Source organism: Akebia trifoliata, chromosome 10 (assembly GCF_017979445.1).
Source record: "Akebia trifoliata isolate Shusen 1 chromosome 10, ASM1797944v1, whole genome shotgun sequence".
Lineage (NCBI taxonomy): Eukaryota > Viridiplantae > Streptophyta > Magnoliopsida > Ranunculales > Lardizabalaceae > Akebia > Akebia trifoliata.
In genome coordinates this window covers 6,139,678-6,164,449 of record NC_141384.1, presented here as the reverse complement: position 1 = coordinate 6,164,449, position 24,772 = coordinate 6,139,678, and the positions used below count along the sequence as shown (strand labels likewise).

The window sequence follows — 24,772 nt, the reverse complement described above, 5'->3', positions numbered from 1 at the left end:
CCTAGTTAAAGTAGAGGTGTCAATGGACACCCATTGACATTAGATTCTATCCGATGGATACCCACGGGTACCCGAAATTGATTTATTTTGTCATTTATTTTTACATTATACATGATTGAAGGTTTTCTATATTTTAAAATTTATATATATATATATATATATATATATAGATATAGATATATATGGGGTCAGGTTCAAGGGCCATATGAAAAACATATGTAAAAACTTTCGTTTTTAATAAAATTTTAAAATATGGGTTAGAAATTTTGGATTGAACTGATTTTTTGTGAGGATGATCTCTATGATGGGAAGATCATCCAAAAAAAAAAAAAATCAGCCCAATCTGAAACTTCTAACCCCATTAAAAGTGATTTAGAATGTGGACTATCGATTTTTTACTAATTTTTCTCACTAATTTGTAAATCACTTTTGATGGATTTAGAAGTTTCTGATTGAGCTGATTTTTTGTGAGGATGATCTTTTCATCATAGTGACCATCCTTGCAAAAAATCAGTTCAATCCAAAACCTCTAACTCTTATTTTGAAAAACGAAAGTTTTTTCATATGTTTTCTCATATGGCCCTTGAACCGCCCCCATATATATGTATGTATATAATTTTTTTCAATTTTCCATATAAACTAAATATTGGAGTTTGAAATGGGTCATCTTTATAATAACTTGTAAAGAATATGGTTTTTAATTTTTCAAAAATGTCATTAAATCATATTTTTAATGGAACCAATTATAATTAAGTTGATACTTTGTAAATAATATGTTATTTTATAAAATGAATTTTTTTTATAATAATTTTAAATATTTTTTCCCATTCGATTCTTGAGAACCAGAACTAATGGATACCTGTGATTTTTTACGATTCCGATTCCACTTATTTTAAAATTGGATTTGGAATTAACAAGAATTGGAATCAAAAAAATATAGTGGTTATGGTTTAAACTTTCTTGGGTTCCGGTTTTAAATCCAAAATTGACAAGAACCGGATTAAAGCCAACCCATTGACACCCCTAGGTTAAAGTTTGAAAGTTATATCAAGAACTTTGCATCGTATACTTTGATTAAATTAGGATTATTGATGAGTTTAAAAGGAACTAGTATAAATGGGCTTAAAATTGTTCGACAACTCCAACAAAACTAAAGGTGGAGACCTATTTGTGGTTTTAAAACTTGACATCTCGTCTCATCCAAGATTGAGACCGAGTTGTCTCGGACGAGTCATCTCATTTGGTAATGTGACAATGGATTTTTACATTTAAAAAATCTACAAAATTTCTAAATTGATTATAATAAAAACTAAAGACAATTGACTCTTTGCAATACTTGACAAATTTGAAGTAGATTTTCAAATAAAAAAAAAACATTTTTCAAGAAGAATGGGGTGTATTTTGGCATGATTTGGAGGAGGAAAATGAAGGTCTTGGCAAACCCTTTAAATTTTTGGTTCACTTCGTTAAGATGAAAAAACAAATTTGAGATTGTATAGTGAAAAGATGAGTAGAATGAGACATCTCGAAAATTTCGTATGGGATTTTCAATACCTCGTTTGATACATCTCATCGTTTCATTAGATATGGTAAAGTTGAGATGACTTGTTCATCTATCTGTTGCTGGATGTTTTTCGAGATAGATTATGTCGATGATGTTTTAAACCATGGACCTATCGCAACCAAAGAAATAATTTTAACTTAAGATTAAATGACCATTGCATCATACTAGGGAAAATCCACGTGAATTAGAATATAATTATTGAAAAATAATTTAATCATTATAGAGGCAAAATCTTGGATGTCGTTTGATTTATCAAGATTTACTCCTAACAATCGATTTTCACTGTTATTGATGCATACGAATGATCAAAATCGCACAAAAAATCATAAAAGAAAATGGAGAGAAGACAAGAAACACGATTTGTTTACATGGTTCGTCTCAAATCTGGACTACGTCTCCGAACTTCGTAGAGCAATCCCAGTATTCTTAAAACAATTATAAAATTTACAAAACCTAGTCTATTTTACTTTTCTTCCTCCTAATCAGAGCCCCCCCTCTCTTATCTACCAAAGAATTACCATTATATAAATAAAAAAGTCAAATCCTAAAAGAAAAGTAAAACAATTTATGATTCTCTACAAATCTACCACTATCTAGAAATAGATACTTTTTAGTCAATTAAGAGATTTTCTATTTTTTTGATAAAATTCCAATCTTAATCAAATAAATTTAATTCAAGATATACCAATAAATGCTTCGAGATATGTATTAAATATTCAATGTGACCAATGCTCAACTTATTTACGCCATGTGTCTAATACCGATTTTACCCTCTACAGTTAGTTCATTTTCATAGGTGGAAATTGATGAAGTCGAGATTCACTTACGAGAATATTACACTACTCTCATGTTTTCACTTTGCTCTATGAAAAGTGATACCCATCTCAAAATACAAGATAAGGTTTATCTCCTTGACTTTTATTAACTTCGTCAAACTATTAATAAATATGTAAATCTTTTAACAGAGATGGTAAAATATCCAAAATACCCTCATACGTCGAAATTACAAAAATGTCCTTCGATTTAAATAATTTAAATATGTTTAATTTGATCACTTTAAGCACGATAGCAATGAGAATCTTAATAATTCTTAAACCTGTTTCTCATCAATTTAAACCTAAATATTATTATTTTGAAGTAAAATCCCATCATTTTTCAACTTGTTTTCATTATTATCAATGAAATTTCATACTTTTCAACTTAATTTCATTCAACCTTATCGTTTTCATCCCAACTTAAAAGTATTATTTGACCCCCAAATGCTGAATCTTCACATGAAAAATACAGAAAAACAAAAATCGACGTTTCCGCCACAATTAAAAATACCTCCTGGAAAATGCCACGTGTAATCCAATAGAAAGTGTTTCTTCAAAATTTTGAAGCAGGTTAACCGCTTCAAAGTTTTCCCCAGACCGCGAAGGGTGTTGTGGATTTTTACCCACCGCGGACGTGTAATAAAAAAAATGTCGATTCAAAGTTGATACCTCGTTTTATCGAAGTAGACAGACTAACAATCTAAAGAAATCCATGTCCTCGAAGAAGCATATTTGTGTTTCAAGTTATTCCAAACTCATCTAAATTTAGCGGAGTTGCTGAAGTTTCTTTCTCTAAATATAGCGAAAAGTCCTTTTATCTCAACTTTACTGAATCTATCAATGGCGTATGTCGATCACGCTTTCTCAATTTCAGATGAAGACATCATGATGGAGTCTTCTTATATCGTCCACAATCGACCTCCAATCAAAGAAATCGCTCTGGCAGTTTCTTTGCTTATCTTCGGAACCCTAGGCATCATTTTGGGGATTTTCATGGCTTGTAACGATGTAGGCGGAGACAGAGCTCATGGTATGGAATTTGTGGATTACGGAACCCTGGCTAGGTTTAATTTCTTTATATCTATCTTCTTTGATTCTTGATTTGTTTTTCTGATATTTTTTTTTTAGGGATTTTCTTCGCTATTTTGGGATCGGTTCTCTTTATTCCGGGTTTCTATTATACGAGGATCGCGTACTACGCTTACAAGGGATACAAAGGCTTCTCTTTCTCCAACATACCGCCTGTGTAAAAGATTGTATAAATCTCTTTCTAAGTCTAATGTTGTTCTCTTACTTTTCCTTTTTTGCTTGAATGATGATGTTAAATGTAGATGAATATACACGAACAAGGGTTTGTTGATGTGGTTTGTCCCAATAGACTATTATCCTCTTATAAATAAATACATACTTATGTGCTTGTAGACATATATATGCATCAAAATACATACTAGTATATATTGGTGTACCCTTTGATCTTAACATGCAAAGAGTAAGAAAAAGAGTATAATAAGAGACAAGATGACTCCTCCTAAATTTTTCTTTATTCAAGCTTAACTACTTTAAGATGCGAAAAACTTAATGCAGCAAGAGTATTCTATTAATTCTGAAATTGGCGGATTACCGAAAGTGGTTGAATTACCTATCTAAATAGTAAATGAATAATAAAATACATATTACTAAAATTAGGACAACACTGACTTCGAGTTTGATGCGAGCTCCTAACATATATGAAGCATGCATAGACTATCATTTCATTGAAGGAAAAATATTGTTGTATTCCTAAACACCAAGATTTTGATGTAGCTATGTCTTGTGGGATACCTTTTTAGTCTGCTAACCCCCTATATAGGGATTTTGTTAGACCTATGTATAAACATGCAACTTGATTAGTGACTCTAGTCATTTGATTTTATAAATTTTCAAGGTTGATTTTAATACTTGATTTGATCAATTTTGTTACTCAAATCTAAGAGATGTTTTTCAGTTCATAGGTCCAACAAAGACATTTTTAGGGAGCCCATTAAATGTACAACAAGGCGTTTTTAGGGGGAGATAAAGAAAATTCTAAATTGAAAACAACAAATTTTATCTTCAATGAGATGTTGGCTTTTGCACACTTCACATTACTTTTTTGTTTGTGCGCGCACGCTAATTTGGTAGTGATCTATTGTAGAAAGAAGTGTGTGTGTGCGCATGCGCTAATTTGGTAGTGATCTATTCTGGAAAGAAGTTTTTGATATGGTGTATCATAGGGAGCTGATTTAGGTACATAAATCCCTTTCGGGATGTTGTCTAAGAAGAGCATGCACTAAATAATTTTGAGCCATAGTGAAGCACATGCCTTATGTTTTGAACCGATTGATAATTTGCATATTTTGAGAATGGATTTAGAGCCACCCAGGTGTTGAAAATTGTCTTCATTTGGTAATAGAGAGAAAATAAAAGCAAAAAGGATGGTTGGTTGAGGGGGAAGCCTTCCACTTGTGGCTCAATGAGATTTTTCTGGGATGAAACTGCATGTAAAGGAATTTCAAGAGGTTTCATTGTGTGCCATTTCTACGGGGAGTTAAGTAAGAGTGGCCATTTATGCTGCCCTAGCCCCCCCCCCCCCCCCCCCCCCCCCCGGGCTCAAGTAAAGCAAAGTTGAAGTGTAAAAATGAGGAAGGAAACTTAACCCCGGTTGAAAGTTTTTTAGGAGAATTAATAAGTAGCCCTAAAAAATTGAATTACGTGAGGGTGGGGTAGATTGGATAAGGGTCAGAAGTGCTCAAAGATTACCTTAAGGAAAGAACAATAATTATAAGTCCTTGGTTGAAAGGCGGTGACAGGCATACCAAAATGGGTGGTTCTCCTAAAGAAATTGGGAGCTCAGGATGATTGAGCATAGAAACTCATTTTAGTATATATTGGGGATTTGTAAGGCTCAAGACAATCTAAGAAAAAAATTCATAACTATCTGCAATTTGCTTATGGTTATGTGTCTCGTGTCGTGTGCTTATTAGATAATAATAATTGCATGATGGACCAAACTTTCTTTATTTAGCATAATCTTTGTCCCCCAATTTCTTATAAGTTCTCAGGTAGGAAAAAATAATGATTTTGGCATTTTCCATGAACTCCCTTTTTTTTCTTCTTCCATATTTTGTAACTTATTACATCTTTTCTTGGCAAGTAATGGAAATTCATCTCCATTAAATATTCTCAAATTTCGAAGAACCTTGATGGATGAATGTGAAGGGTTGCAATTTGGCTAATCATTTGGGAATTTCTTGTCATTCAAAAGATTCACTTTCAAATGAATCTTTTTAGCAAAGAAATTGGGAAAAAATAGGGTTAGATCACATTGTAAGTTAGATAGGGATGAGAGTTTCGATTTACTTGTGACTAAATGCAAGAAGGGGGTAATTGGATAAGCCAACATAATTCAGAAGGAGAGGGTAGAAATTTTTTGATATCAATTTGATTACATAGATGTTTAAGGCATTTTACAATAATAGTTCTTTAGCTAGGGTTCCAATGGTGGCCTAACCCGCACACAATGGTTTTTCTATTACTGTTCTTTCTTGCCCCTTCTTCCTTCTTATAGTCTCTTGGACCAGACCACCAACCGACATTATTTGCTTGGCCCTTGAAGCCTCAGGATCTATGCCTTGATATCCTAAAAAACATGTTGATGGGGCTTTCAAGCTAATTGGCTCGATGCCAATGTCCAGAGTTGTTTTGTGCCATACATGTTGTTTGGGCACCTGAGATGATGGCTAATCGCCCACATTCTATCCTTTATATGACAAGCTTAATGTGCTCCTCTATACCATTCTTCGAATGCCATTTTCACACATTGTAGCTATCCCTTGATGATCTCAAGGGGGGCCAGGGGCCCACCTTGTGTTTGTTTGGCATCCGCTTTGGGGACTCCTTGCTTCCACCACATGTTGCCTCGCTATTGCTCTGTGGTGGTATCAACAGGTAGGTAAAACACTTGGTGTGTCATCTGGTGTCCACCTTTGTCTTCATTGTTTGCACCATCGAAAAAAATCAAGTGGATATCTTGAAGTGGCTGTTGAAGAGCACTGAGAAGTGTTCAAGTGGGATTTCCTTTGTGGCGCATGAGTGTGTAGTAGGATGATTATGTTGTTGTATTGTGTTGTTTTTTTTCTTTTTTGTTTTTCTTGTCTTTTCTTTTTATTCTCCTTGGTGGTCATCTTGTCCGCTTTCTTTGTTCTTTTTTTCTTTCTTAATAAAAATATTTTACCTATAAAAAAGAATATTGGGAAGTTGGAGTCAAATTAGTTACATCCTTTGGTAACAAGGGTGAATCATTGCAAGTTTCTTGAGAAGTCTAGTGAGGGGTGGGGACATAAGGAGGATGGGTTCTCCATGAAAAGGAGGGTGAAAAAGCAAGCATGAGGGATATTTGGAGTTAACTTGGTCTGGGGATATGGGCTAGGATGAAGGTGGTGTAGGCAACGATACCCAAGGAATCGGAGTATGTAATGATGATATGTGACATTTGGTTACTTCTATTAGGAGGAGGGGAAAAAACCTGGATTAAAGAGTAGTGGTGGAGACTGGAGAGTTTGAATGATATTATTAGTAAAAGCCCCTTGAATTGGACTAGAGGAAGATCTAAGGGGTACAAAAATGAGTTATGCAATGAAATTTAAATTTATGTCTTGGAATGAAAGATGAATAGAGAAAGAGATTTGTTGTGAAATTTATGATTTTGTTGTGTTGCTTCGATGTCATTATTTTTCAAAAGATTAACTTGGAATTCGTTAACGAGCATATTATCAGATAGTTGTATAGTTATTGGGAGATAGGGTGGAATTTCCTTTCGGTGCTAGGTACAATTGGGGGTATTGTGATCATGTGGGACAAAAGAAGCATCTTTTTTTTATCAGTAAAAGAAGCATCTTTATTGATGACACACTAGTGGCATTCTTAATATCATTTTTGTGCTGATGTAGAGTTGAGGATTTACTTTGGTTTTTCACAAGGGTGTATGGCTAACAAATCGGACTTTTAATGGGAAATTTGGGGATTATCATGATGATATTGCAGGGCTTTAGGATGCTCCATAGTGAGGTAGAGATATTTATATTACAAGATTTTCTTTTGAAAAATAGGACGTAATTGAGTGTCGAGGAATGTAGAAGACTTGGCTTAGTTTGTTATGTTGATTGCTTTGCCTCTTGGAGGAGATTTGTATACTTGGTCAAATTAGCAAGATGGCCTGGTACTTAGCGAGTTGGATGGATCGTTTCCTGATAGTTATGTAAAGAGTTACCACAAGATTTTCCCTTAAATTATGCCTCGATGTCCCTTGACGTTGAGGAAGATAGTTGTTATTCTATTCGGTTTTGGTCTATAAATATGTGGTTGAAGCACCCTAACTTTGTCGAAAAGTTTAGTGAAATTGTGGTCATTGGATTTTGTTGGGGGCAGATATGAAAATATGTTTTAGAAGAAATTGAAAGCAATAGAGGAGAATATCAAAGTGTTCAAAACCCCATGAAGCAATGAATTCCTTGGGGCCTCCTTCCAGGGTCCGATTGACCTCGACTCATAGGAATTTCCGAGGGGGTGGTGTGTGTGACTGTGGGATTAGTCTCACCCGAAGGGTGAGGATACCCACGATAAGCATAAAAAAAGAGAAGATTAGCTTCTCTGTTGAAGGAAGTAAAAAAGAAAAAAGAATACTTGCAAATGAGTTCTAAGGATCCCAAAGTTGGAAGTGAAAAAGTTGAATGTGAGATGGTTGAAAAATGGTAAAGCGATACCAAGCTTTTTAATGAGGTCACCAATGCTTGTAAATGAGAAAGTTTGATCTCTCGGCTTAAGAGTTAAGATAAATGGACATATTATGGAAGGAGTAGGGATTGTGTATTCTTATGATCATTGTATTAAATTTCGACATATTTCCACGAAATATATTGAAATATTTCCATTTCCACAAGTTCTGAGACGAAATTTTATCGACAATTTCTTTTTGTATATATTTCGGTGGAAATCACCATTCATTTCGTGAAATATTTCGATGAATAGTGAATTTCGGCCCAAATTATAATTTTTAGGAATAAAAATGCAATATTTTGATGAATAGTAAATTTCGACCGAAATATTTTTTTTTTGAAAAAACTTATAATTGCTTTTAGGAAGAACTTACTAGTAAAAATTGCATAGAACATTCATCCATTAGTATAAATGAATTATGATTAGTTAGTTGTATATATCATCTTATTTTAATCAATTCTAAGCATATTGGTACGTTTATGTAAGCACACATACAATCAACCATGTTTCAATTAATTGGATACATTAGCAATTTATTCGTACTTATTCAAAAAATAAAAGAAATATAATTACACATGAATGCAGTGCTTAATAGTTTCTTCATTTTAATGTCTTACATATTAAGTTGTATGTAGGTAATGCAACATTATTATTCTTATTTCCACTGTCGGTCTCTCACTACATGAGCATTTGTGTAGCAAAATGTTGTTGATATTCAATTTCTCACTCCATATGATAGTTTATTGTATTTTGATGACTTAATGAGTGTGTTTTAATGCCTATTTTATTGTTTCCTACAGGGTTAATGAAAATTTCATCAATATTTCTGTCATTTCCATCATTTCAAAAAAATGTATTCATTTCCATATTCATCGAAATATTTCCATTTCCAGACTAACCGAAATAGACATCGAAATCGAAATTTAATACCTTGGTTATGATAACTAGAAATATTTATCTCGTCTTCGGACTAGGAGTGTAGTGTAAAAAAAAAACACTATACAGGTAGAGTTTCTTTTAAAATCTATAGATCTGTAAAAAGAAAGATGGGTTATTTATTTTGGGTCATCGACCTACCTCATATCTCAGTCTTCCTTTGGGATTAAGTATGCCAATTGGAAGTTTGTGGAATCTGATGAGTGAGATTTGAGAAGCTGTCATCTGGAAGCAAAGTTTTGGTATGCTTGGTCTAGAGTTACTCTTGGATAGAACACGTTAGCCACTCATTATTTTAGGTCTCTTCTCAAAATGCTGATGTTAGTCCTTAATCATTTTGAGAAACTTCAAATTAGATTCTATGAAATGGTAGAGGGTATAAGAACGGAATTGCTTTGTCAATTAGAAATTGGTGTGTTTGGCTGAATGTGTTGATTTTTGGGCCTTACAAAGCTCATATTCATGAACAAAATTTTTCTAGGTCAGTCGTTGCGAAGACTGGTGGAAGATAAATTTTCTTATAGCATATACTTATTGCACACATTTTTGGGATGAGGATTCGTAATTCAGATAGTTGAGATGTCTTCTTGGGCCCCTATGTGCGCACGATGCTCAGTCTCTTTCTCTCTTACACTCACAAATAAGAAAAATGTTCTCTTAACTAAGATTACACCAAAAATGGAAAAACTCTACACAAACCACACTCAAGAGGAAATAAGGTCTTGAGTTCAAATCTTGCTCCCAACAAAATCCAATAAATAATATTAACTATGAATCCTACAATACTCTTTATCTCTGACACTTTACCAATTTTATGTTTCTTAAGACCATTTGGTTGACCTTCCTGCCAACATATTGGCGACTTTTTTTTATATATTGAAATCTAATCGTCAGAGCTTTATTCTAAAGATTTGGGGTTTACAGATCAAGTTCCTCCATTCCACTTTATCTAGGTTCATATCTATTATTGAAAGTGTGTTTATATATATTTTCATTATCTTCATCCATATTTTTTTAGGTCTTCTTATCGTTGTTTTAGAACTTTCAGCTTAAATATTTCTTGAAGTGTTGTTTTACGACTTCAGAGTCAATTTTTTATTATTTCATACCTTATTGGAGCTACTCATTTTACATTCAATTTATTTTCTGGTAGGTTTATACGTATATCTACACTGCATTGTAAAACACAATACTCTTAATCAAAATGGATGTACAAGGGCAAAACTAGGGTTATGATAAAAAAATTGCTGTGATGTTTTTTTTTTTTTGTTTTCCCTTTGTTTTAAAGCTGGTTGGGGTAGCAAATTAGTGCAGATGATGACCTGTCCTGTCTCTCAACTTGTGGTAGTGGTGGTGGGAAAAAAAAAAAAAAAAGTCCAGCCGTCCTTCACTTTTGCTTTTCTTCTTTATTCGGTAGATAGATTGATAGGTAGCTCAATACCATGGATTCAAAAAGCCTTCGGTGAGGTCAAATAAAGTGTTTTTTTTTTTTTTTTGCAAATATTTTAAACATCTGATACAGGCCATGAATCCTAGTGGTGCTCTCTCCACTGTTAATAAAGTGTTATTAGAAAAAACCCATTACAGTGGATCCGCTCCCACAGAATTGAACCACATAATTTTCTATTTAGACTGGTGGGTCAGTACTTTATAATATGTAAGTAAATAGAGGTAAATGGTTTTTTTTTTTTTTTTTAAATAATTGTCGGTGCTAAATTTATTCTAGTTTAGTTATGTTCTCAATGTGACGGTGGATTCCAATTGTCAAATTTTGATTGTTAATTTTTTTTTTTTGATTGGTAAACCTGTTTTATTGAGAACGATAATTTGCTTAGCTATATAATTTCCCAGATTATATACTTTTGTAAATATTTGATTGTATCGGCACATCTATATTATTGAAAAATGTAGTACATGTCTTTTTAAGATTTCATCAAATGATGGGCACATGTCGATGTTTGATTGTGGTCTCCTCCTTTCATTTAATTGCTTTTTTTTTTCCAATTTAGATCTCAAGATCGATGGATACGGGGTTACTCATAATATATAAAACTCGTACAAGCTCAATGCATGAAGTGAGTTAATGTGTGCTGGGTTTTGCTGCCATCTCAAGATCTACGCCTTTGGATCTTGTAACCTCTTAAGAATTTCACATGGGACGGCATGACATTGTCATCTTCCTTAAATTAAAAATCAATAATAAATTAATAAATGCATCACTGTACCTGACACTGTACTCAAATCTTGTCCATCTTCCGGTCTTTTTAGTTTTCTGTCACTTCTCATAGTGATTTTTACCTTTTCCAAATGAGGTTGAAGGTGTTTGAAGTTACCGAGTGAGTCATCAATTTTGTATCGAGAAGTTGCTGTCCATTCATTATTTAAAGTATCGCAATCACAATTTGAGATTTTCCATGTGTTTGTCTTGCCTCCAACTGAGAAATCTTTAGTCTTCGTGGAATTGAGTAAGAGATAGAGGAGCATCAAAACAGAAGAAAAAGCTCTTGTGGAAGTCAGGGATGTTAAGGAATAGAATTTCAAAACTAGAGATTGACAAGTTGAATCTAAGTTGTCTTGGATCCCTCTTCGTTGATTAGAAAATCTAGGGTTACTTGGTGATCATTTGTGATGTTTTGTTTAGAGAAAACTAAAGGAATCTTTGGATTTCATTGAGAGAGAGAGAGAGAGAGAGAGAGAGAGAGAGAGGTGGTGTGTGAGGTTGAATATGGAAGGAGTGTTGGGGAGAGGGAGAATTATCAAATTTTCTTTCACTTTTGAAAGTAGAAAATTATTATTTTTAATTTTTTAAAATTCTTTTTATTTATCAATGTAAACTAAGTTTTTGTTTTGAAAAAAAAAATTTACTTTTTGATGTATAACCAATTAGGCTTTTAATATAATTATATGGTGGTTTGTGCAAACTCTTGTATCAAAAAGGTTTATTTATAATTTAAAATATCAATTAATTTTTTTTTTGTATTAGATAATAAAATTAGATATTATTGTAATTTTGAAAATTACCCAAAGTAATCCTAATGTGGATGCAATTTTTTGATTAAAATAATTTTTATTATATTAAATTTAAATATAAAATTGAGGGCATTTATAACCACTTAAATTTTAGTGTTGAAACCGTGTCTACTCCACCACTTGGATTCTCTCATTACAATAGTACCAGAAGGTGGCATGTGCAAAATATGTATCTAAATGATTTATTTATAATTTAAAAAATTATTGAAGGGTGATTTTGAAAATTATAGGAATATTTTTATAATTTTTAAAACTAATTAATTTTTGACGAAAATTAATTATCCTAATTATATTAAATTAAATTTAAATATAAAAAGCGCCATTTCTCCTCCACCTTGTGTCATTGTAATAGTAGAGAAATACACATTAAACAAATACACTTTGAAAATTGGATTTTGTACCAAAAATATTCTTTAAAAAATACACTTGACTCCAATTTCCAAAGTGTACTTATTGACAAAACCCATACATAAATAGTTGTTTGTGCCAGAGAGAAATTAAAGAGCAGAGATGTTAAAAGATACCCGAGGGTGGAGTCTTCCTTAGAGAGGACAGTAAAGACAATGTGTATGGCTGGAAGTCTAGGATCACAATTCCACCTAGAAATCTCAGTGGTGAAGCTTTGCTGGGGAAATATGAACCTGAATTTGGGGCATTTAGGTCATTTTACTCTGATGTGCACACAACAAAGAAACGTACGCCACGAATCCCTCATACTCATGCGTGCTGATCACGAGTCACGAGTCAGGATCACAGGAAATAGGTGATCCACCAGTTCAAAAGCCTGCGTGTTTTTTGCGTATCAGAATGGGTGGATTCGTACCTAATTGGGTCTGAATCGGGTATGGATCAAGTGGATCAGCATAGATAGTCTCATGCTTTTAAAACTCCGTCTCATGTCTTGTCTTGTCCATGCCAGATATCGAATAGTCTTGGACAAGTTTTCTAATACATTTGAGATGTCTAGTCCAAAAATGAATGTTGGGTTTTAAATCTCATCTAAAAAATTGGTCTTGGACAGGTTTTGAAACCATTGATAGTCCTCTTTAGTTTTGTTATTTCAATCTAGCTGTCTTTTGTGTTCTCCCACATATTGAAATCTAATTTAGTGCCATTGATATAAAAGTCAAATTAGATGGAAATTTTTTTGTTCCTTGTTTAAATTCTAATATTGTGTTTATGTAAAAAGTAGATTGAACCGTCATGTGCAGATTTACAATGGTTTTGTGTGGCCTTACAAGAATTTTCAAAGTCTTTGGATTAATGAGTTATTGTCACAAATATTAGTGATAGATAAAAAAAATCTGCTATTATTGCACCCACACAAAATTTTCACTTTTTAGTGCCCCCCACAAATATTTTTTTTCACTCTTAATTGTCCCCACAACTCTTTTTTTCCTACTCTTGGTTGCCCCATATGGGCAAAATCCTGGGTCTGTCCCTATGAATCGGTGAAAGAAACCATCTTTTGGAGATGAGTCATGCTAGAGTAACATTGAAATATATATCGTGGGGAACATTTATGATATGGATGTGTGTCAGAACCATAGATGCTTGTCATGAAGACACAAGTGAGATCTTGATGAAGGCATCTATGGTTCTGATACACATCCACGCCAGAAATACCCCCTATGATGTACATTTTAAATGTTACTTTAGCGTTGTCCTTTGGAGATTAATGGTGCACATTGACTAGAGCTGCAACTCAGACGGGTTGGGCCAAGTTGGGGATCAACATGTGTCCAACCCAATTTTTATTTATTTATATATTTATATAGGTAAGTTTGTTTTTAATGATTTCAGTAACTCGGTGTCTGCGGGATATGAGCTCTAGTTTTTAGTATCATCACTCAAAGACTTTACTAACTAAGCTAGCTCTTGCCTAACCCACACTTGATAAACACCAAATCCTTATCCATGTCGAATCCAACCTTGGGCATATAATGCTCAACCCAAACCCAACCCAGTCATGTTGATGGGTTGGCTCATTTCTCATTAGTAGTAGATTATTTAGTAATAATTATAGCTCTCAACTTGATTTGATTCGGTCAAAATTCTTTTTGCCTGAGTCGGAACCCTAGCTAATTGTGTCAAAACCTGACTCTTGTTTGCAATTGAAAATACGACAAAATTCTATACTTGAAAATTTCGAGTTTTATTCGATTTTAGATTGTAAAAATCCGATAAATGAAAAATATGTGGCATATGCTTCATATGTGTTTTATCCATCTTATTTAAAAAATTCATTAATATGATAGTGATGTTAACAGTGATGGTGATAATATAGTGACGACGGTGGTGATAATGAGGGCATTTCGGTTATTGTTCCATTGGTTTATGAAAAAAGACCAAAGTCAAGGAGTACATCCTCAATTTGAAAAATGAAGGTGTATTCTCACTTAAATGTAGAGGACCATGTCATTATTTGTCACCTAAAATGGTGGATTCCTTCAAATTTTGTAAACATGGACCCATCAAAGTCGACATGTGTTACATGTCACAACTTACAATAGCATTTTTTTTACCTAGTTTTATAAAAATTAGTAAAAGTTGTAAAATGCATTAAAAAACATGTTTTATTCTTTTTAAACTTCAAAATACGTGTATTACTCAAAATAGTTTAATAATACAGAGAATAATACTTTAATTGAAAAAAAAAAACATAACTAAATGGGAGATTGCTTAGAAGGAACCTGATTCACAATCGGGTTGAATCCATCAAGTTCGGATTTTGCCCGCCCAAGTTACAACTTAAACATTGACCAACTGATGTAGCTAATGAAGTTCTTTGGTATTTGTTTCTAACTTGCATAGGAAGGTTATTTAAGGTGCATTTTGGTATCTTGCATTTATTTATACCTACATGTAGATATAAGGTTTAGGATTTTTGAGATAAGGGAATGTATAATTGTTGTGGGAGGGTAAAAAGAAATGAATTCAAGAACAACGTTGACTAGCCAGCTCTCTACCTTGAGATTCCCAATTCAACGATTGCAAATCGTTGTCACAACTTCTCAAGATATCCCTAGGGGAACCTATACCAGAGAGCCTTTGATGCTAAAGTTATCCCATAGAGTAGTTTTTTATAAAGCTATAGGTGTTTCGAATTTCTCATGCCTTTCGTTGGTGGCTGATTGGCCTTTTATAAAGTGTAGAATATAGTTCTTCCTCCCAACGTTTCCTCTCTTTTCTCCTTTATTCTCTTATGAATCCAGCTTAATCACGAATTTGATTCAACTTGTCTTTTCTTATATAAGATCTTACCCCGACTTTACTCTTTATGCTTACAACCACGTAATTCCCCGACTACTCTCCTCACTCAAAGGTCGGGGACTATCTTATGGTTTAGATTTCTTGTACGAAGGATTCTCCCCAAGGTGGGAATTCATCCCTCCACATATGGCTTTTTCAATTAAGCACCTAACATAATAATAGATTGATCTAACATTGAGCTTTATGCAAAATCAGTAAACCAATATGTGGTACCCAAAAAAAAAAAAAACAAAAAAAAAAATTATAAAGAGAACAAACAAAGATTTTATTATTTTTGATATTTTATTAAAATTTTTATGAACTTGATTATTGAATTACGTAAATTATATCCAAATTTGATATCATGATCAAACTTTTCACCAAATAAAAATTATGAAGATTGAAATTGGACCCCATGTGATGGTGAAAGGTCTGAGTGACAACTCCTTTAAAGAAGGGGTTTGTTAACGTGTGCCTTAAGGGCACGTGTTAAAATGCAATAATAAACTTTGAAAATTGGATACTGACGATATTTTGATAAAAAATAATTTTTAAGGGCAATTTTGATATAAAACCCAATTTCCAAAGTGTATTTAGTGCATTTTGACGCGTGCCTTTAAGACACACGTTAATAAGATTTAAGAAAAAAACAGAAGTCCAAGAATGATAATAAATGCATGTGGTTGAGACTGCGGCTGATATGGTAAGGGCACAGATTCACATATCTTTTTTCTTGTATATCTTGATGAAAAAGATCTATGATTCTGTGCCTTTATCATGTCAGCCACGTATTCACTGATGTGATAAGGGCACAGATTCACACATCTTTTTTTCTTGTGTATCTTGATGAAAAAGATTTATAATTTTGTGCCTTTATCATGTCAGCTGTGCGTATTCACTGATGTGGTAAGAGCACACATTCACACATCTTTCTCCTGTGTATCTTGATGCAAAGATCTATGATTCTTTGCTCTTATCATGTCAGCCGCCCATCCATCCACGCCAAACTGTGTGCATTCATCACATTTTATTAAAGTGGGGGTCATCATTTGAAAAAAAAAAAAATTATAGCTCACCTATTTTCATACAAAAATGAATGTTTTGCAAAGAGAGGTATTAATAGTACGACTTTGTAACAAAGAACGTTTATGTCAAATAAATCAAAAGCTAGTTCATGTCAAAATTCAAGAGATTAGGTGAGGAGATTGGGTTGGCTGATGTCACGGGTCAGTTGGGTTTGACCCAACGGTTGACTCGTCGAACCTGAACCGTCCAAATTTCCTTGTTTTAAACCAGTGCTCCAATTAATTTTCTAACCTCTTACCCTTTTTGACATTAAATAAACAAAATAATAGCATGTGAAAAGACATATTTGCCCTTATACAATCTATTCTCTACGCTCAAACTGATCGAACGACTTTCAAATGACACGTGGCATATTGAATGTCGGTAACTCGGTATCGAACTTCACACGATATCAAATGCAAGGCTCCTGGAAACGAGGGAGTCCGGTATTTTCATCATTAGGGAGATATATTTTCTTCGACACGGTTGGGTATTTTGGTCATTAAAGGCTGAACTAAAGATTAGTGCTTCTCGTAATTTCTCCGAAAATCAGGGGTTGCTTTCTTATATCCTGAAAGGCCGAACTGTTTCCACCTAAATAGAGCTCCAGTTCTTCACAATAAGTAGTCTGTCACTGAGACGAGACTCAAGAGAGAGATACGTGGACGGAAAATGTGTACGACGAAGTTGAAGCACCGGAAATCTGACGACGAATCTGACGAAATCTGCTCGAAATCTGATGATTACAGCAATAATTGGAGAGACGAGGTGATCAACAGTGGATCTTTGAAACATGTGGATCTCCACACAGGATCCAACGGCTGGGCTTCTCCACCAGGTGATCTCTTCCCTCTACGCAGTAAAAACTTCTTCACGAAGAAACAAAAGTCTCCATCTGGAGATTGGCTCCTCAAACCTGCTGGAGTCGACTGGCTCCGATCCACGTCAAAACTTGAAAACGTACTCGCCCGATCCGATAACCGAGTCGCAAACGCGCTTAGAAGATCACAATCTCGAGGAAAATCCCTCAAAACCTTCATCTTTGCTGTAAATCTTCAAGTTCCAGGGAGAGAGAATCACAGTGCAGTGTTCTACTTCGCTACGGATGATCCAATCCCAGTCGGATCGTTATTCTACCGATTCATACACGGAGATGACGCGTTCCGAAATCAGCGGTTCAAGATCGTGAATCGGATCGTTAAAGGACCGTGGATCGTTAAGGCTACTGTAGGTAATCACTCAGCTTGTTTATTGGGAAAAGCTTTGACTTGTAATTATCACAGAGGAGAGAATTATCTGGAAATTGACGTAGATATCGGAAGTTCTACGATCGCGAGTGCGATTTTACATTTGGCGTTAAAATACGTAACGGCCGTTTCGGTCGATATGGGTTTTTTGGTGGAGTCGCAGACGGACGAGGAGTTGCCAGAGAGGTTGTTGGGAGCTGTGAGGGTTGCGCATATGCAGATGTCGTCAGCGACGTTTGTGGAGACGATGGTAACAGAGGCAACGGCGCCGTTAACGGGCGTTAGTGGGAAGTGTGGGAAGAGTAGTTGTAGAGGGTTAGGGTTGTCGAAGGTGAACCATCATCATGAACACACGGAGGGTTCGAAATCTGGAAGAGATGACGAAGAAGGAGATTAACGTGAGGGTTAGGGTTTCTTCTTTCTTTTTCTCCTTTAGGGGGTTAATTGGTCATTGTAGATAGTAACTTTAATTGGGGATTAAATTTTTTTTCTTCCCATTATCGGTTCTTTTTCTAATGTTTTTTTTTTATCTTTTTTAAAATTTTCTGGCTCTAATATGTCTAAAATGAGAGAAATAAATTTAGAATTCTTCTGGGAAATTATATAGCTAAGCACATTATATATAAAATATAGATTAATCAATGGCCATATCAATTTCTTTTCACTCTGTATTAGTTGTAGATGGAGACATGGAGTGGAATATTTTCTCTCTTTTTGTTAATAATCTAATCTGGTAATTTGGGTTTTGAATGTTAATTATTAAAATATGTTTGATGAAATTCTTATTGATTTGAATTGATTAGGAGGCTTTACCTTTCTTATCTTATATATAGAAAGTTAGTTATAAATAAGGGTTTTGGGATTTAGTTGGAAGGAGAAAGATGCGTGAAAAGTTCAATTAGGAGGTATTGATGTAGAGAGATCTATTCTTCTTGGACATGTTCACATGGCATACTTGTTTGATTGTTTTCTTACTTGCTTGTGCTAGGCAACTTGGTAGTTCTTAGGCTTGTGTTTTTGTTCAATTAGAATGCTTTAGCTTTCTTATCTTATATATGAAAAGTTGGTTATAAATGAGGGATTTATGGATTTAGTTGGGAGGAGAAAGATGGGTGAGAAGTTCAATTAGGAGGTATTGATGTATAGAGATCTATTGTTCTTGGGCATACTTGTTTGATTGCTTTCTTGCTTGCTTGTGCTAGGCAACTTGGTTTTTCTTAGGCTTGTGTTTTTGTTCGAATAGAATGCTTTAGCTTTCTTATCTTATATATGAAAAGTTGGTTATAAATGAGGGATTTAAGGATTTAGTTGGGAGGAGATTGATGTGTGAGAAGTCCAATTTGGAGGTATTGACGTATAGAGACCCACCGTTCATGGACATGTTCACTTGTCATTCTTGTTTGATTGCTTTCTTGCTTGGCAACTTGTAAACATACTAGGCAAATTGGTAGTTCTAGGCTTGTGCTCGTTTTTAGTTTGTATCTTTTTTTTTTGTTCCTTCTCACAACCTAACTTCTTCTTGGAAGTCAATAGTCTACAACAATTCCGAGTAGTATTTTAATTAGCATCTGCAAACTTGCCAAGTATGCCCGTACCTAGTAGAAAGCAGTGAAACACAATGTGTCTGGGAACTTTGATGTGTTACTGTTTCAAATAGGATTCATATAGGCTCATGAATCCTATTTGAAATCATAAAAAATGCATTCACCATAGAAATTCTTTGGTTCATTGGTTAATGAAGGATTTGATGATAATGCTTGATGTGATAGTTTTTGTTTTTTTTTCTTTCAATACCGTGTTATTTTGCTTAAAAGATACATTGATGGTTAGACTTTTTCTTATCCCATAAAATATATAATTACATGTGGGAACATGTTATCGTAAGTAGATATTCAACATATTCTTTTTTGCTCAAAAATATATTGTAAACTTAGAATAAATGTCTTAATGTATAATACATTACATTATGAATATATTTTTATATAATTTTTAATATATATAATTTTTTTTTCTTGTTTTCTCCGTTTTTTCCGAAGTTTTCTCCTTGCTGTTTTAATCCTGTAGTCTGACATGGTGACTATGAATACTATCCTATATGGTATGGATGGGTGGAGATTATAGTTGGTTACTCTTGATAACATGAATTCTAGTTTTGTTGAACTACCGGACCTATATTTTCTGTTAGGTATGCTTCTTCAAATCTTTTCTTGTTACACCAAGTTCAGTTATTTTCGACGATTCACATGTTTTTGTTTTTTCCCTTGTAACAAAGTGCTCCATTGTAAATGACTAAATTATATTTATCGATTTTTATCATATATTTATTTCGGATTTTATCTCAATTTTACCATATCTTCAGCTCTATGTTACATTTTATGATTTTGTTGTTTTATTTTACTTTTTATCAGATGTAATTTATCTTATTTTGGCCCCCTCACCCCCACCCTCACCCTCACCATCCCATTCTAGCTTTTATTAAAATTTGGGTTGTTTTAACCTCTCTTGCAGTCAACTAAAGCAATAAAAACTAAATTTATACATTTTGCTTGCTAATAAAGTAATTTATACATTTCTTTATTTAGTATATATATATATATATATATATATATATATAAAATGTTGTTTATAATGTTTGAATGACTAATACTATGTAATATGGTGTTGTTTATATTATTAACAAGGGGAATGCGCTTGCGCTGCACATGTTTTATTTTATCGATAGGCACAGGATACCTTGGTGTCAGGCACATGTTACTTACTTGGTATTAGTTTAATCTAAAGCTTTCTGAATATTAGAGATTTCTTAGAAATGTGAGTAGGTAGACCATATTACTGATAGGTGGTATTAGTTTAATCTAAAGCTTTCTGAATATTAGACCCTATTACTTGTATAAAATTTTGTTCCTGCAAAGGAATACACCACATTTCACATCTAATCCCTGCTTGGTACAAAACAAATCATTTACAGATGTTTGGTTACGCATTTACATTCTGAAAGTTTTTTTGCATTGCAAATTATTTGCATGCACCTCCTCAAGCCCTTCATAAATTTCAGCAATTAGTTTACAGTTCAGTTTTTAACTCCAAATCATGAGAGTATCAAAGCTTTTGTTCACCTATGAACTTGTCGAGCTTGGTAACCGATTAGTACCACTCCGATCCGATCCGATCTGAATGGATTAATGAATATGTGAGCCGAATCTGATACATTTCATGTCATTTCATCCTTAATTTGACATCGATCCGATCTAAATAAATGCCTTATTTTCAAATCATCAATGTTCAAAAAATTTAAAAAATATAATTTTTTTTTTAAATTCTACCTTCTAAAATAAAAAAAGATTAAAACATTTTATTTATATGTATTTATATGAAATTAAGAAAAAAAATTATTAAAGACACAAATCTTGAGATTGTATTTGTTGTTATTGGCGTTGATATGTGGTACCTGTCAAAGAGTCTTCGATTCTTAAGTTAGAATACATCTTATTCAGAAAATGATCAAATGCCCTGAGAAATACAAGTCAAATTCAGAGAATGATCCCATCTTGAGATGTACCACGAACAAGATTTATCTAGACTTTCTTGGTATGTGTGGTTTAGGTTACTAGTTAAGTCTTATTTGTTCCCCCACAATTAAATTAGGCCACATATTTCATCAATCTTTACAAGTTTAAAATTCCTAGTTATCAGTATAAAAGTCATTTACAAAGGTGTTCTTTATTTAAAATGGATGTGATATTGAAGGGGAAATTTTTGGGCAGTCTGTAGGGCTATCAATGGATTGGAGCAGACCCTAGTAGGATCCATTAATGTTGAATCTGGATCGAGGATTTAGATTTCAATAAGGGACCGATCTGATGATTTGATTTGATAACTTATTGGAACCATAAGGGAATTATATAAATTATATTATATATTTGTTTATATATATGAAATTTGATTAATTTATATTTTGTAGATCAAATTAAGTTTGATCTGATTGTTATTAAAATGCATTTGGATCCTACTATTGAGATCCGCTAAGGGTCTGATCTGATTCTTAATAGATTGGTTCTAGGTCATCTATGATCATCATGAGATTGGTCCTAAATTGACCCAATGAAGAATCCTGATCATGGTTTCAAAACTGGCCGAGATGGTTGTATATGTCAATTTTTGGGACGAGATTTAAAACCCCACGTTCATTTTTGAACAAGACATCTCAAATGTATCGGAAAACTTGTCCGAGACAACTCGGTATCTGGCATGGACGAGAAGCTAAACCCAATTTTAAAACCATGATCCTGATTCCCTATATGCAATTGCTACGAAGAGGAATTTGACAGTCCATTCCCTCTTATCTTCTTCTCTTCTCTTTTATTTTATTTTAGTTATTTATATATAAGTTATATTTATATGAGAAAAACATCAAAACACAAAATTTATTTTCAAAATATCAGACAAACAACTTGGATTATTGTCGATTCATTTAGATAATCAACTTACAGGACTCACTCTAATCATCTTGGTCTTACTTGAGATTAAAACCATTCTTGTAACCCTTTTTCGCCTAATCTCTACTCATCAATTAAAGTAGCTAATCAATCAATTCATCTATGTAAAATGTACCCAAATTCCTCAACAGTCCTACTCAAACATCTCAAGATCTCATAAATCTCTCTTGCCCAAGGATGTGATCCATCTCCAGCAACAAAACCATGAAGCCCCCCTCTTACTTCAATGCAACTCCACCCTGGCTTCTTTTTCAAATCCCTCCCACTCATGATTTCTCTCACAGATTCAGCTTCAGTCCATCTCGCAGCACTAACATGGACATTGCTTAACAAAGTTTGATAACCCACATTATCAGGTTCCAACTCTAAAAGACGATGTGCCGCATATACACCAAGTTCACCATCCGAATAAACCCTAGACGAAGCAAGAAGAGCACCCCAAATCCGACTATCGGGCTCAATGACCATTTTTTCAATTATTTCTAGGGCTTCTTGAAGCTTGCCCGATCGGCCTAGAAGATCTACCATGCAAGTGTAGTGATTTAAATCCGGTTTTATACCGAATTTCCTTCTCATGTAATTAAAAATCCTACAACCTTCATTGACAAGGCCGCAGTGGCTACAAGCGGAGAGTAGACTTAAGAAGGTGACACTATTTGGTTCAACTCCTTCCTCTTCCATCCAATCGAAAAGCTTCAAAGCTTCAAGACTCAGCCCATGAGAACTATAGCCCTCAATCATTGAACTCCATGCTACGACATCTTTGATAACCATTCGATCAAAACACCTTCGAGCAGAAACAATGCATCCACATTTTGCATACATGTTTAGGACAGATGTTTCCATGGATGTATTATCTTCTTCAGTGACGAAAAATATACTCCTAATCACAAAGCCATGAACCATTTTACCCAATCGAAGAGCACCCAAGTAAGTATACATGAGAACAAGGCTTCTTAAGATGTCAAACCTGGGTTTCAAATCTTCAATTTGCATTTGTCGAAACAATTCGATTGCCTCTTTGAAATACCCATTTTGAACAAAACCCGACATCATAGCACTCCATGTAATGCTGTTTCTTTGAGAAACTTCTTTAAACAATTGGACAGATGCTCCCATTTTTCCACACTTGGCATAAAAATCTAGTAGAGAAGTCTGTAATACAACGTCGTGGAGTCCAGTTTTTATTGCAAAACCATGAATTTTCTCACCTTGTAGAAGATACCCGGACTTGGCAAACGCTGAGATAACCAAAGTTAATGTCTTAAGATCGGGCAATACTTCAGTTTGCATTTTAATGAAGCTCTCAGCTACCCTTACATAGTCTCCTTTCATCGAATAAGCGGAAATCATGATATTCCATGAAACAACATCTCGATTAAAATTTTTATGGAAAATATTTTCTGCATCTTCGAAACTACCCATCTTAGTGTACATTTTCAAGAACGAATTTTGCACAGACCCATTGCTCTCAAACCCTTTCTTGATCACATAACCATGAAGTTCCCTCCCTTGAACCACATTTTCGTTCATAGAACACCCTCGCAACATTACTACAATGGTCACCGAATTAGGATCCAAATTCTCCATTCTCATTTTATGGAAAAATCTAAAACAACTAACAATATCTCTACTACAAACATAACCTGAAATCATTGATGTCCAAGAAACCAAATCTCTCTCACCCATTTCATCGAAAACCTGGTGAGCAGAATCGATTGAACAGTTCTTCGCATACAATTCGATCAAAGAATTACAGAAAAATAAATCTTCTGCAAAACCCATGTGAATTGCGAGACATTGAACCATTTCACCATACCGGAAATGATTCGGAAGTGAAGAAATCGCTCTGTTAAGTAACGGAAATGTGAAATTATCGGATGGAACAAATGATTCTCGCATTTGTCGATAAAGAAAAAGAGAATAATCAAATAGACCAGAATCAACATGGGCTTTTATGATTAAATTCCATAAGAATGTATCGGGTTCTGATAAGGCCTTGAAGATCGAAAGAGCGCTACCGAGATCCTCGAAATTGGCATATTGGGTTATTAGTTTGGGAGCAATGGAGATGAGTTTGAATCCGTTACAGAGCAAGAGAGCGTGAATTTTTTTGAGTGTTTGAAGGTCTGTGCATGAAGTTATGATGGAAGGACAGATGGTTTGATGCTGATGTTGGGTAGTTAGGTGATGGGTGTGGAGTAGAGATGGAAATTTAACGGTTGAGATGCAAGGAATGCGTCGGTGTAGATTAAATAGGATGGTGTGGCGACCATGTGATAAAAATCCATGAAGAAGAGTCGAAATATCGGCGAAGTAGAAGAAGGAGACGAAGCAGAAAAGAAGGGGAAGAAAAAAAAAAAAAAAGCTAATAAACTAAAAATGGCAAATTACTTTTGAAAATTTGATGGATCCGGTTCTAAGCGAGAACCAAACCAAACCAATTGCTTTGATTCGGTTTGGAACAAATTGTAGTACGATTCTGGGTTGAGAAAATGCAGAACCGGTCAATTTGGTTTGGTTCTTGATTCAAAACTTGTATTGAACCGAACCAATTTTAAAATCGAACCCTAA

General features: G+C 34.1%; 2 protein-coding genes and 1 pseudogene across 3 annotated transcripts; 2 read left to right on the top strand and 1 right to left on the bottom strand.

Annotated features, from left to right (window-relative positions):
• Window positions 1-3,026: 3,026 nt before the first annotated feature.
• On the top strand, window positions 3,027-11,313 carry LOC147392971 (uncharacterized). 2 transcript variants are annotated; one of them, XM_086456246.1, is made up of 3 exons: window positions 3,027-3,409; window positions 3,508-3,635; window positions 11,118-11,313. In XM_086456246.1, the coding sequence occupies exons 1-2, from the start codon at window positions 3,220-3,222 to the stop codon at window positions 3,627-3,629; spliced, it is 312 nt and encodes a 103-aa protein (XP_086312372.1). In that variant the 5' UTR covers window positions 3,027-3,219; the 3' UTR covers window positions 3,630-3,635; window positions 11,118-11,313. The 2 variants fall into 2 exon arrangements, with proteins under 2 accessions (XP_086312372.1, XP_086312371.1); XM_086456245.1 differs by lacking the exon at window positions 11,118-11,313 and having other exon boundaries at window positions 3,030-3,409; window positions 3,508-3,804.
• Window positions 11,314-16,986: 5,673 nt separating this feature from the next.
• Window positions 16,987-18,366, top strand: LOC147392970 (protein ENHANCED DISEASE RESISTANCE 2-like). Its single transcript, XM_086456062.1, has one exon. The coding sequence runs from the start codon at window positions 17,128-17,130 to the stop codon at window positions 18,097-18,099; it is 972 nt and encodes a 323-aa protein (XP_086312188.1). The 5' UTR covers window positions 16,987-17,127; the 3' UTR covers window positions 18,100-18,366.
• A 3,928-nt stretch (window positions 18,367-22,294) lies between these two features.
• On the bottom strand, window positions 22,295-24,100 carry LOC147392969 (pentatricopeptide repeat-containing protein At4g35130, chloroplastic pseudogene; annotated as a pseudogene).
• Between the last annotated feature and the right edge of the window lie 672 nt (window positions 24,101-24,772).

Excerpts from the sequence above, each read along its gene's own strand:
- LOC147392971 (XM_086456246.1), top strand. The coding sequence starts at position 3,220 with ATGGCGTATGTCGATCACGCTTTCTCAATTTCAGATGAAGACATCATG. Across the intron at positions 3,410-3,507 it reads AGGCGGAGACAGAGCTCATG|GGATTTTCTTCGCTATTTTG; the intron begins GTATGGAATTTG and ends TTTTTTTTTTAG.
- LOC147392970 (XM_086456062.1), top strand. The coding sequence starts at position 17,128 with ATGTGTACGACGAAGTTGAAGCACCGGAAATCTGACGACGAATCTGAC.